This window comes from Danio rerio, chromosome 21 (genome assembly GCF_052040795.2).
Source record: "Danio rerio strain M-AB ecotype USA chromosome 21, GRCz13ab, whole genome shotgun sequence".
NCBI classification, from domain to species: domain Eukaryota; kingdom Metazoa; phylum Chordata; class Actinopteri; order Cypriniformes; family Danionidae; genus Danio; species Danio rerio.
In genome coordinates, this window is record NC_141041.1 from 24,592,302 (window position 1) to 24,605,967 (window position 13,666).

General features: G+C 36.8%; 1 protein-coding gene across 9 annotated transcripts in view; it reads right to left on the reverse strand.

Moving 5' to 3' along the window:
- The window catches only part of zbtb16a (zinc finger and BTB domain containing 16a), a 147,993-nt gene that overhangs the window by 74,622 nt on the left and 59,705 nt on the right, over positions 1-13,666 (reverse strand). For all 9 annotated transcript variants that reach the window (XR_015519439.1, XR_015519438.1, XR_015519440.1 and 6 more), the window contains 1 exon segment: positions 8,766-8,863. Coding sequence is in view for 6 of the 9 variants with exons in the window: in XM_087299200.1 (XP_087155326.1) it covers positions 8,766-8,863 (98 nt within the window). In the remaining 3 variants the exon portion in view is untranslated.

Here is a 13,666-nt window from a genome sequence, read left to right on the forward strand (position 1 = left end):
TGGACTCACATCTGCGAGCGATCATAAACGCTCTGGAATGTTGGCAGAACATCCAGACCTGCCGGCAGCTGATGATGTCATCAGTGTGAGGGAAGAGCTGGCGAGAGGCCAGACTGACAGAGAGAGAGAGAGAGAGAGAGAGAGAGAGAGAGAGAGAGAGAGAGCGAGAGCGAGAGAGAAATATAAAGAGGGAAACGCTCACTCGCTCACTCTTCTCTTTTCCTCTTCCTTCATGCCTGGCATTTTTCTGTGACTCTATTCAGTTGACTATTGCAGCAGTTGTTGGCTGGAGGGTCATAACCCTGAAAAGTGGGTCACGGGTCTGTTTAGATGGGGTCACGGACGGGAGAGAAAGACCTATGTTAAATATGAATAACAAAATGAAAGAAAACGTATTTATACTTCTCTCACTTGGTTAAAGCTAACATAATTGAGTAGTGACATGGCCACATCCTTGAAAGCCATGAAGAACTTGACAGAGCAATGCCAGAGTGCATTTCAAAAGCAAGACCTAGTTTCTTTAGGGCCTAAAAGTTATGTTAAACAACAAGAGGCAACCCAAAACTATTTGTAGTTTTTTTATTATTATTATTATTATTATTATTATTATTATTGTTATTATTATTATTATTGATTATTAATTCTATCATTACTAATATTAATATGAATAAAAACAATAATGGTATTTATATTTATATTTGATAGTATATACATAATTACCATTATTATTATTATTATTATTATTATTATTATTATTATTATTATTGATATTAATAATAAACTAACAATAATAAATAAATAATATTTTTCCTACAGAATATTTATTAAATTATAAATCAATAATTACTAATATTAATCTTATTAAAACAATATTGGTTTTTATATTTGACTGTAAAGAATTATTAATAAAAATGAATAAAATGAATGAAATTATTAATCAATCATTAATAATATTAGAATAATGATATTTATATTTCACAGTATATAAAAAATGTATAAAAATGAATTAATAAAAAATAATAATAATACGATTATAATTCTTCTTCTTCTTCTTATTATTATTATTACTGCTACTACTATTACGTCAACTACTATTAATATAAAAAGCATTTTTTCTATTTACAGTATATTAATTAAAATATAAATAATTCATTACTAATATTAATATTAAAACAATAATGATATTTATATTGGACAGTATATAAATATTAATTAAAATGAATAAACAACAACAACAACAACAACAACAACAACAATAATAATAATAATAATAAAATTGCTACCATTTTTATAATAAAAATAAAAATATATAATTTTTTAAAATTGTTATCATATTAATATTAATTATATCCTGTGCTGGATAACTTGATGTCCAATTCTGAAGAAAAGCTCCATGAAGAACCATTGCATTGCTCTGTTACACAAACAGACCAGACAAATTTGACTCACTGCAGTATGTCTCGAGATTACGCTAAACTGAGAAATGAAAGCAGCAATAATTTTTCTCACCTTGGAGGAGGAGGATGCAGATCTGAGCTCTGCGTCTGCGCTTAAACACAGTGTCGACACATGCAGCTGAGGACACCAACCAGGAAACCAATGTGAAATGGGCTGACAAAAGCTCCTACACAACGCAGATAATGGCTCGGCAACAATAGAGCTAAAGAACAGCCTGCGGGCCAAGTAACACAGCCATAATTGAAACAGCTAATTCGCTGTCATCAAAAGAAAAGAAAAGCCCATGTGCTCGCAAGTCAACTTGAAAGCAACAGCTGATAGATCACAATAGCCAAGAAAACGATTTCAGTTTTTTCTAAATGACTGCCACAGAAGAGTAACAAAACTTTTAGCAAAAAAATAAAAAAAATAAAAAAAAAACACAGCATGTATGTGTGTGTTTGTAATGGCAAATGTGCATGGCGAGCTGCTGGATGGTGTATACAAGGGGTCTTGCTGTGTTAGGCCTGTCTCAGTCTACTGAGCTAATGAAGTCAAGTGAGGTCCACTGGCTAGGCCCTCTGGAGAATAACACACAGACTTAATCAGCCTGGGCCAGGCACTCCGGCTTGCTAATGAGAGTGTTCACACAGTCCCCAAGTGTACGTTCTGCATGTATGCGTGTGTGTGTGTGTGTGTGTGTGTGTGTGTGTGTGTGTGTGTGTGTGTGTGTGGACAGGTCAGTTCAGTCAGTTATGGTCAAACAGGTAAGTAAAAGAAAGAAAGCTTTTCATATTTCATATTCATTTCACATTTCATCATTCTTTCATATTTTGTGTTTGCCGCAAGATACTTCACTTCAAGCTGTCAGCCTTTAGAGAGTATACAGGAATCAGAGCAAAACTCAATACCTTTTAAGACCTTTTTTTAAAGACTCTTTCCATACATTTTAAGACCTTAAAACCACTTTAGTTTCAACCGGAAAACCTGGCAAGATTTAACTTCCAATATTCACTAAATATTAATGTAAGAAACTAATCCAAAACTAAACCATTATTCATATACTGAATACAAATCTATTTAATCTAGCTAATTCAAAAGGTTGGCACCCATAGAGCTGCAGAAATAATGGTGTTGCCTTGGTTACTGCAGTAAACAAAGCAGCATTATATCAAATCTAGCAGGACTTTATAGATTTCATAAACTACACAGCATCCTGATATTGGCAGATTTAATTCAGGCAAACTTTAGCAAACAACCATACATTGTACAATCAAAAATTATATAAAATCTAATCCCTTGCAAAACAGCCTTTTAATACTTTTTAGGTGTCTTAAATTTCTCTATATAGATTTTATAACTTTTAATACTTTTTAAGACCTGGTGGACGGCCTGCTTTACCTGAAGAACAGCAAAAACACAACCACAGCTTCAATAAAAAATATGATAGATGATGAACAGCCTCCACTGAAGCAACAGGAATCAGTGAGATGATCACCTAGACATGTTGCATAGCATCCTAAAAAATATGAAAATACCAAAATGAAAAAGACATGCATAAATGCATGCAACATAAAAAAATAATATTATAAATGCTAAACAGCCCAGGCTAAACAAGCTGGACAAATTAATCTGATGCAGAAGTTGCATAACATCCATAAAAAAGGCTTAAAATTAAAGCAGCAAAACGTTACTAAAAATTGTGCAAAATTAATTCATTTCCTTTTCGGCTTAGTCCCTTTATTAATCTGGGGTTGCCACAGAGGAATGAACCGCCACCTTATCCAGCATATGTTTTATGCAGCGGATGGCCTTCCAGCTGCAACCCATCACTGGGAAAAATCCATACACACTTATTCACAAATATAAACTTTTTACTTTTTAGGACAATTTAGCTTACCCAATTCACCTATTCCACATGTATTTGGACTTGTAGGGAAAACTGGAGCACCCGGAGGAAACCCATGTGAACATGGAGAGAACATGCAAACTCCACACAGAAATGCCAACTGATCCAGCCGAGGCTCAAACCAGCGACCTTTTTGCAGTAAGGTGATCGTGCTACACGCTGCACCACTGTGACGCCCATATTATGCAATTTTATTATTGCAAATTATTATATTATTCGTTTTTTATATAAAGATAAACAAAAAATAAAATACATTTTTTTAAAAATATTTTAATTATATTATATATAATAATACATAGATTCCTTGACCAGATACAATCATTGAAACAGATACAACTATTGATAGCTTCAAATTTAAAAAATTTACTTATAATATATACTGAATAATCTACATTAGAGAATGCAAATTAGTCAGATGACATGTTTGCATAACATTATGAAATAAATCTAATCTAAATTTCCAAATATATTACTTAAAAAAATAGACATTGAATAAAATATACATTATATTTATAACATACATTTATAACACACAGAAGTCAAAATGATTAGCCCCCCTGAATTATTAGCCCCGTTTATTTTCCCCCAATGTTCTGTTTAACGGAGAGATTTTTTTTTTCTCCAACACATTTCTAAATATTATAGATTTAATAACTTGTTTCTAATAACTGATTTATTTGATCTTTGCCATGATGACAGTTAATATCTGAATTACACTTGAACAAAACAAATAAGACTTTCTGCAGAAGAAAAAAACATTATCAGAAATACTGTGAACATTTTCTTGCTCTGTTAAACATAACTTGGGAAATATTTTAAAAAAAAGGAGGGGGGCTAATAATTCTGAGTTCAACTGTATATAACATTCTGGCAACCTAAATAAGTAAAACACATAAAAACAAACATTAAAATGTTTCTGTGTTATATTGCTTATAGCACAATAGCTTCTAACCTCTAACAGCTACAGTCAGTTACAGCTGCAGATTAAAAAGTATTTAAAAGTTAAAAATACAGATGATATATGCCAAACAGCCTATGTTGATCTGTAATCCCACCGAAAAGCTTTGCTTCCCCTTTCAAAAATGGATCAAAATATGTCCCTTGGCTAGCCTACCCAGACCACGCTCTGCACTCTTTGAAGTCACAAGGGAAGCTCACATAACACTAATAGCCTAGTCGTGCTCCAAATGGCTGAGTCACTTTTTTCCCCCCACTTTTTTTTGCTTCAATACTGTGCTGCCTCGCTACCCAGCAGCTCCCAGACCATGTTGACCTTAAACCTGACAAAAAAAAAAAAAAAAAAAAAAAAAAAAAAACATCCACACGCGCGCACTTTTCCATTATCAGGCCCTCACCGCAGAGCACTTCCACCCAAACTCCAGGATGTGAGGCCTCGCAAGAAGAAAAAAAAATGCACAAAACAAAACAGCCACCACAACCACTGCTGTCAAACAATTATCTGAAAAAAGACAACACAGGAAAGAAAAAAAAAAGCTGGCGCAAGATTCACTGTACATACTGTACCCTGGGTTGTGGCAGGCGGCCCAGACTGGCGCCTTGCCAAGTCCACAATAAAACAAACAGAGACAGCGTGCACCAGCCGAGAGCAGTGAAGGGGTGTGTGTGTGTGTGTGCGAGTGTGACTGAAATGGTATACCACAATACACACAACATACCTAATACCATTCTTCAGCACCTTCGCTTGAAGAGGAGAGAGCGGAGGAGGTGGAGGGCAAAGCCACTTGCTTGGTGTCACCGTTGTGAGCGCTGATAAAAATCAAACCGCTCAGAACAGGAAGGATAAAAACAGAAAGTTTGCGATGAAAGAACAAAGCGATGCGAGGGAGAAAAAAAAAACGAAACACAAAACAAAACAATCAAAGAGCTGCGCCATGTCTCTGCCTCTCTGCCACTGTCTGTGTCTATAAAAGTGTTTCCACTGAAAAGCTTGAGCATTACACAAGAGTGAAGCTCTCAAGAGCCAGACTGCTACAAACAAAAACCAGGTTAGCGCTGTGTGTCAAGCATCCAGCATATGAACGTTAAAACTGTTTTGTTCTAGGGGTTTTTTTTGTGCTCTGTTTTGATGCACTAAAAATAAGCCGCCTCGCATTGCTCGCTTATTCCGCCTGTTGAGGGAGGCTGTCTGGCGCTGCTCTTTTGGTAGAGATCTTAAGGAATTACGACTGGTTCTTGTGCTGTTTTAAATGCAAAACTGTCATCTTGATTACTGACATTTCTCATTTTCAGCTCAATCTTATAAGAGAAGTAAATAAATGGGGGAAAAACAGAAACTGTTGGTGGCAGAATGCTTAATGAACACAGTCCAAGCACACTCACTTTCTGTATTCTGATCTCTACTGGTTTTTGACAGGATTTGTTTCAGAGACCAGTTCACAAGGGTTTGGGAGGCACTTTAAATCAGATTAAATCTATCAGAGTTTGACTTGTAAAATGAGCTTTAAGTATAACATTATTTTAATTAATTCATGAAGATGAGGAAGGAGGTAAAGATGAAGCAGCAGTTGATTTTGATGATGATGAGAAGAGAAATCAAATGATGACAGTAATGGAAATGAACCGAAAAGCAGAGGAAGCAGCACCAGCAAAATAAGAAAATGAAAAGAAAGAGGAGTTAAGTGTCAAAAAAGTAGCATCAGGACAAACAGTATGGATGCACAACTCTATATATTTGAAAACAAACCAATATATAGACTGATAAATACAAATACTGATAATGCATTTTCTGAGTCAACATGTACAAACAGTCAAACTGCAAATTGTTTTGTCATGCATAGATCATAGACCTCCTTGTGACGCTGCCGTGGAATAGGTCATTCACATATCGCTTCTTTTACGCACACAAGTCCATTATTTCCAAAGGAGGAGCATGGATTGAGTGCACATATTAAAAGTGGCACGCAGCAAGCACGTACTGTATATGCCAAGCACACCCAGCTAAAAACATTTCTTTTCAGACAAACTTTAAATGCAACTTTTTAGAAAGCCGCACAACCAGTAACATAACAAGAACTGACCAATCAGCTTCATATTTTGTATGGAATATCCACAATTCGGTTACCTCAGACAAACACAAGACACCCGAACATCAAGTGCTTTTAATTCTCTCCATACACAAAACTTTTATCGGAACTGCAGCAATGTTTTGTTAGGTTGTTATCCTCTAAAAAAAAACAGTTGATGGTCACTGAGCAACGACAAAGCAGCGTATGCAAAGCACGTTGAAAATGCTGAAATAAGTGACGCACCCAAGCTTTCCACTCGCTTCTAGGTACAATATATGACTGACTTACAAATTACCTGGTTCTGCCATACATCAGCCACAGATGTTGGCTTTTTCTAGCATCAAGTCCTCCTATGCTGAACTCCCTGTATCATCCCTGTATATGCAGGGTATTCAGTCCCCTGTTCTCACGGTGTATTTAGGCGTGCTTCATTATGATTGGTTCAAATACCATATTGCGGGAAAATTGTGCTATAAGGCGATTTAGAAATTGTGCATTTCCAAATCACGATTTCGTTACAATTTCAACTAATCACACAGCCCTAATTATTAGCACTGCATTTTTGGTGTTAACTCCGGGGTCTTAAGTAGGCATGGGTCGATAACTGTTTTCAAGGTATACCGGGATTTGGAAAAGTCAAGGTTTTAAAAACATCAAAATTTTCTGCAATACCGTTCTTAAAGTGTGTGTACTATTTTTTTTTTATTTTTTTTATATATATATATTTTTTAGGACAACCGTATCTCCGGTAGAAAAGATACTTGGCCTAAAATGTTTACTGAAATGTTTGCCTTATGCTGCTGGATGCTCCATAGTTAGCCAAATCAGAAATTGAGCAGCAAGGTTTACAATAACATTTTGAAATGAAACAAGTGTGGTGCAAATAGCAGCAAGTGAGAGGTTGAGTTGAGTAAAAACTTCAAAAGAAAGAAATGTCAAAAGAAAAGCTGTAAATATGCAACGTTAACTCCAGGGTTTAGGAATGTACAGTGTAAAACGCCTGTTAACGAATACCCAGGACTATTCATTAACCCCAGATATAGTATGAGCAGTGTAAAACATGATTGCAGATAACCCATAATTCTGTTTATCAGGGGTTTAGGTTAACAATTTCAAGAGTGACCCGAGTCCGCATTCTGACCTAAGGACAGTTTGAACGCGAAGCAACACTCTTAAACACTTGAGCCGCAGAGACCAAATTTCAGCCTACAGTAAACTCCTGCAGTAATCCAGAGAGGGTGAAGTGTTAGGCCTCGCAAACACCAACAACACACCAAATGGCACTCAGTTCGTCTGTTTAGAGAGTCGGTGGCTTTACAAAGGACTTTTTGAAGCGTTCTCTAGTCCACAGTCTCATGCAACCCAGCTTCTGAGCACAGGATTATCCGCAGTCATATTATCCAAACTGCACAAGCCAGTCTCCCATAAGGATTTCTGGATTACTATAATGACACGGAACATACTTTCGCACGAGTACAGGCGTCTCTGCGGGTCAGTGCAGAATACCAAACAGAGGTATTCATCGGAGTTCAGCCTCGGCCTCTTTGTCTCATTGCAGAACAGCTCTCATAAATGTCACCGTGCAGTACATGCTCCGTGGGCTGCCATTATGAGCGCACGAGTACTACAATATCTCCACAGAGTCTGTTATTGAACATGCATCTTGGGATTTGAACAGCCTCTAAAATAAACATTAGATATTTCCTTAGAGCAGCGTCTGCCATGCTGAGCCGTGCATGAATTGAATTGGGCGGCCCAGCGTGAGATGTCACTCATCTCTCCACTCCGTGTTTTTTAAACGTCCCTGTAAAAAGTCAATCTCATCTCACTATATGAAGATATTGACGTGGAAATATTCCACCGGTGCGAGGTTAAGAGTCGAAAAGGTTTGGTGGTTTAATCTGCTAGTTTTTTCTTTTTTTAACTAATCTAATCTAATCTAAACCCCTAATTACTGTGGAATCAATTACCTCGGCACAGCACTCGCTCTTAATTATCATAAACCCAAGTGTGCTCCACAGGGGGGCCAAAAGTCTACAAAATTTGACCATTGTGCATGTTTGGTGTGCGGTAAGGACTTTGACTTCACTGGCCTGTGAATTTGGCAGTCGCAGAGGGAGGTAAAGGGAGATTCCTGCTGGCCTGTACTGGAAACCCACTGCTTTTATAGACTCCATATAAACCAGATTCACTACAGACCACGAAAGTGCGCTTCTCTATTAAAGAAAACACTCCTCTCACCATAAAAACATGCACTGACAACATCCAGAAATAAACTGGAAACATATAAAGACATCCCTCAATTCACCATGCAGAGTAAATCGACATACATCACTTCAAAAAACAAATTTCGCCCAAACCTACAAAACAAGGATCCACATTAGTGATGTTACCTGAGTGAGACAGCAAGTGCATCCTTAGGCGCAGACTGTCTAGGAAGCGTTTGCCACATAGCTCGCATCCGTAGGTCTTCATTCCACTGTGTAGCTTCCTGCAGGGAGAAACAGGACAAAATAACATCAGCCAACACCGTTTATGTCAGATGCACAAAAAAAACAGGCTTTCGGAGCACCTGGGTATACTACAGGATTCGATTAGCGAGCTAAATGGCAAAGACTGAATAGCATAATTTTACTCCCAACCACATAAGCTCTCCCACTTCTCCCACAATGGATAAGACAGTTGGTATTAGAACTGGAGTCCTTGTTTTTTCTGGAAAAACTAATATACGAGATGTGTGAAAGTGCTGTTCATCTATGATGAGTGAAAATACACCATCGTTTTCAACCACTTGTAGCTAAACTTGCTCGTCTCTCTGTCATTAAACACCTCAGGTAACATTATTCTCATGTTACTCAATTACAATCAACTTTAGCCTGTCACTAGTCATCTTGAAATGCCTGAAAGCCAAAAATTACCAATGGCACACAAGCTTTTAAAGTCCTATTGTTCATTCATTCAATTCCCTAAGCAGAGATGAAGGAGCCCTTTATCTAAACAGGAACATATAGATGGCCATGAGCCCACAGATAAGACTGACTTTAATGGCTGGATTTGGCTGCAGGGTCCATTTCAAACAAGGGGTCAACTTTTCATGAGGCTAAAAGCGAAACATTTGTTCTCTTGAATTATAACATCTCTGAGTATCAAGGAAAGATTGACCCAACAGAAGGGAGTCACAGCGAAGCATGTGCCCAGACTGAATTTTGAGTCAAGTGGACTTTCAAAGCAATTTGATAAATTAAACTGCACAATTAATCTAAGTATATAGTGTGGAACAAATCACATCTAAATTGGCTCTCCAATCAAACTGCACCTTCTGCAGAGTATTTGAGTTAAACTCAACCTCATGCTGCGCAATAGAAGGAATTATATACAGAAATTGCTCAAAATGAAAAATTTTGCAGAAAACTCTATATTTTGAGGGTGAAAACTTTTACAACTATTACTATTTCAATCTTGATTTTAATCTTTCTGAGCATGATTGTCAAAAACTAAATGGAAAGATATCAGATATCATAATAAAACCATAACTGCAGAAAACTATTGAACATCATCTAACTAACATTTATGCATTTTCTAAATGTTTTATCCAAAACAACATCCATTTTATTGGGTATACGTTTAATTAGTTCTTGTCTTCTCTGAAAATCAAACTCACGACTTGATATTTCAAGCATCATGCTGTAATATTAGTGATCTAGGATACAGGAAGGAAAAAACAAGTTTTATCAAATTACCCTTTTATAATGGTTTTGGCAGTAAATCACTACTTGGATAAATATCAAAAGATAAGATGTAAAAAATATATTGCCAGGGCTTTTTTGATCACCAGCCACTGTGTTTGTATTCTAATAGTTAGCCACTAGTTTTCCAATGTTACTAGCCACTTGCCCTTTTCACTAGCCACAAATTGTTGTTGGGAAAATGTTTTAATGCATAAATTTGACTTTGGCATTCTAAAAATACTCGATTTCAATTTTGTGTTAAGTCCAGATACCTCCTCGTTCAACTTTTTTTGTGTGTTGTGTATGATCTTGCTCAATGTGCATAGTTAATGTGCAATGGGTTGTGCTTTCATAGTGTCGCATTACAATTAGTTTTATTTCTCATGGCTTTTTTTTTTCTCTCTGGCCACACCAAACTTATTTTTTCCTTGCCACAAATTTTAAATAATGTGTCAAAGCAAGCAAAATCTAGCTATACATACACTTTATTCAACATAAAAAAACAATTGATATTTAAAAGAATTAGTCATGTATCTAAAACTATGCACAGTGGTCTGTCCTGGCTACAGGTCCCAGATCACGAGTTATCAATATTTAAATAGAGAGTTAATATTTTATTAAAGCAATGTTTTTGTAAAGGGTGATAATTAGACCATTACCAAAAGTTACTGTTGGCAAAAGAAAGCAGGTGAAAAACACTGTGTGCAATAATGAAAGTATAATCACGTGTTTATGGTTAATGTTAGACCCATTAATAATCTGTTAAAAGAAAGGTTAAAGGGAAAGCAGCAACCTTCTGCTTAGAAAGAATCTTGAGCTCTCGAAAATAGTAAGACTGTGGGTGCACAAGCATGGCATTTTTTCCTGTCTATTTCAAAGAGAACCAGTTGCATTTTAGGCACAGTTGCTTTACAAAGGGAAACGAGCGTGGAAGCTTTTAAAACACTCGTGCACATCACATCACCTGTGCGCACAACACTACACACCTCGTCAGCAAACGAAGAAAGCCTGCGTCTCACTGTGGGCATGATCCACTCATTCATTATTGTTCATTCATTATCACCTGCTTTTTTTGCTTGTGTAAACAGTCAGGCTGCATATCAATTCAAAGATCACATTTGCACACATATTGACAAACGGTCTAATCTTTAGTGACAAGCCAGCAATAGCAATTTAATAATCATTCTCAACCAGCCAAAGTGGCTAGTGAGAGCGGCTGTCCAACACGCCACAGGTAAAATCTACCTGCATTTGGCGGATTGGCAGGTGTTAATGTCAAGCCCTTTATACTATATCCACTGATAACATTTTTGGTCATCACCAAGCCAAACTGAAATATCTAATTGTAAAAATAAATTAAGAATATTTATAAGAAATGATTAAGTACTTCAACTCTTTGTGTATATCTCATTATGCTAAGATCCTAAAACAACTCTGTATTGGCACATGGTGCCGCACAAGTACAGGAAGAGACAATGATGTCCTTTTGTCTCACTGTCCCCCCCTGGATTAAGCCTTAAACCCGGTGCAGACTTTGCAATGTTTTAGTGTATTTACCATTTCAACCATTAGCATTCTGTTTTGGCACTTAACCCATGTGTGGCTTTGAATCGACGAGTGAATGCACATGTGTGACTTTCTCAGGCTTGACAACAAAAGATCCCGAGCATCTGCATCTTTTCAACGCACTAATCCTTAGATGCATCACATCCGATTACTAATAAGCTATTAGAAAAAAAAAAAAAGTCACCACTGGTGAATTAAACTCAGGCTGGTCAAAGCCACCCATTGAGAGTACGAAACCCGGTCATGGCAGGTAAGTTGTTTCATGGGTTGCAGTGGTGCGACTGCCGCTCAAAGTATGAGGTTCATAAGAATGCTGCGAGAACACTGGCAACTTGCTGTGAGTGGTGAACTGAATTGGTTTTTATAAGCATGCTTACAGCATTTGGTAATTGTTTCCAGAGTGGTAATTAGCTCATTGTTTGCACTTTGGTGCCAAATGTATACATCTTTAATGAGTTACAAAGACGTGTGCTTTCTTCACTTTCCATTCATACTACATAGATAAAACACCGCAAAACACACCTAAGGACAGTTTTTGTTTGTTTCTTTAAACAGTGTCATTTTGCAAGTGAAATCCATAAGCAGTAGTACAATTGATTCAATGGTTGATTCTTCCATAAGGACACACTAACCAAAAACTATTTTTATCGAACAACTCCTCTGGTTTCTGTTTGAAGTTGTGAGAATCAGCATCACATGCTGGGTCGTAATGATTTTAGCTTTTATTCTCTGTTCTTATAAACAAGAATTGGCAGAACATGGAAATAGTGGCTAGAATTATGAAGCAAGGAAGTGTGGTTTAACCTCAACGAGAGAAGAACAGCAACAACAAAAAAGCACTGATGGAAAACCATTTGGGGTTGAGAAACGCAAAAGAGAGACTCCAAAAAATAAACAAAAGAGGGGGGGTGAGAGAAAACTTGCAATGCATCCAAAATCCTGATGGCTGTCTTCTAGATGGGGATTGTGGAGACCCAACAAACAAAGAGAAGAATGAAGCAGCAAAGCCCTTTGGCAAGCTGCAAGTAATTAAAAAGGCCTGTAAACGCCTTCCAGGATAAAGGGCACTTCAAAAGACAGGCGGGCGAGTGAGCGCGCGAGGGGGAGCTGGGAAAAGCCAGGGGTCTGTGCACCTTTGGGATCTGGGCTAATGCGGCACAATACAGAGATACTGTAGGGGGAACACTCAAAGGCCTTTGTGTGCCTTCAATCTAGGCATTGTCCCTCTCCTGAGGTCTGAGGAGAGCGCGCTTCCCCTGATTAGAGACTGACAGAGAGCGCACACTGTCGGACTGACCCTGCAAGCCCTGAGGGTACATTTCGGAGCCGAGAAAAGACAGAACGGCTACATCAGGCAGGACGGGTCTACTTTCACTACATATTGAGATGTTGAATTAAAAACTTAATCTAAACTCTTCAAAGTTTTTAAATGTTCTGTGTTAATGATTTACACTGTATTTGCAACACTATATCTACAATTTAGTATGATTGGCTCATCCCCAAAGACAGTTGGGTTTAGGGGTGGGCTTTGGTGCCATGCCTCCTTTTAAAAATGATACATTTTCGTATGACTGAACTCGTACGAATTCGTATGAATTAGCCACTAAATAGACAAAATGTAAAACAGTAACGTTTCCTCGTGAGATCCAGCAGGTATTCGATGAATCTCAATCTATCATGTTGGAAATGTAATTATACATGCTTGTTTATAGTTTTAAAAGTTACTCAAAGCATTATTTTTTATTTAACGCACTAAAATAAATGCATTTATTAACATTTAGATTAGCACAATATTAAATGTTGTTGTATATATAAAAATAAACAAAAAATAAGTCAAATATAAAATGACAAAAATTATCAAATAAATAAAATACAAAATAAAAATCTTTGAAATATAATTGTTATAATAAATAAACTTAAATAATTTAATTCAAAGAAACGAAGTATATTATAATTACAGTAATATGAAAGTTAATGAAGACTTAGTTTTTAACTTCGCT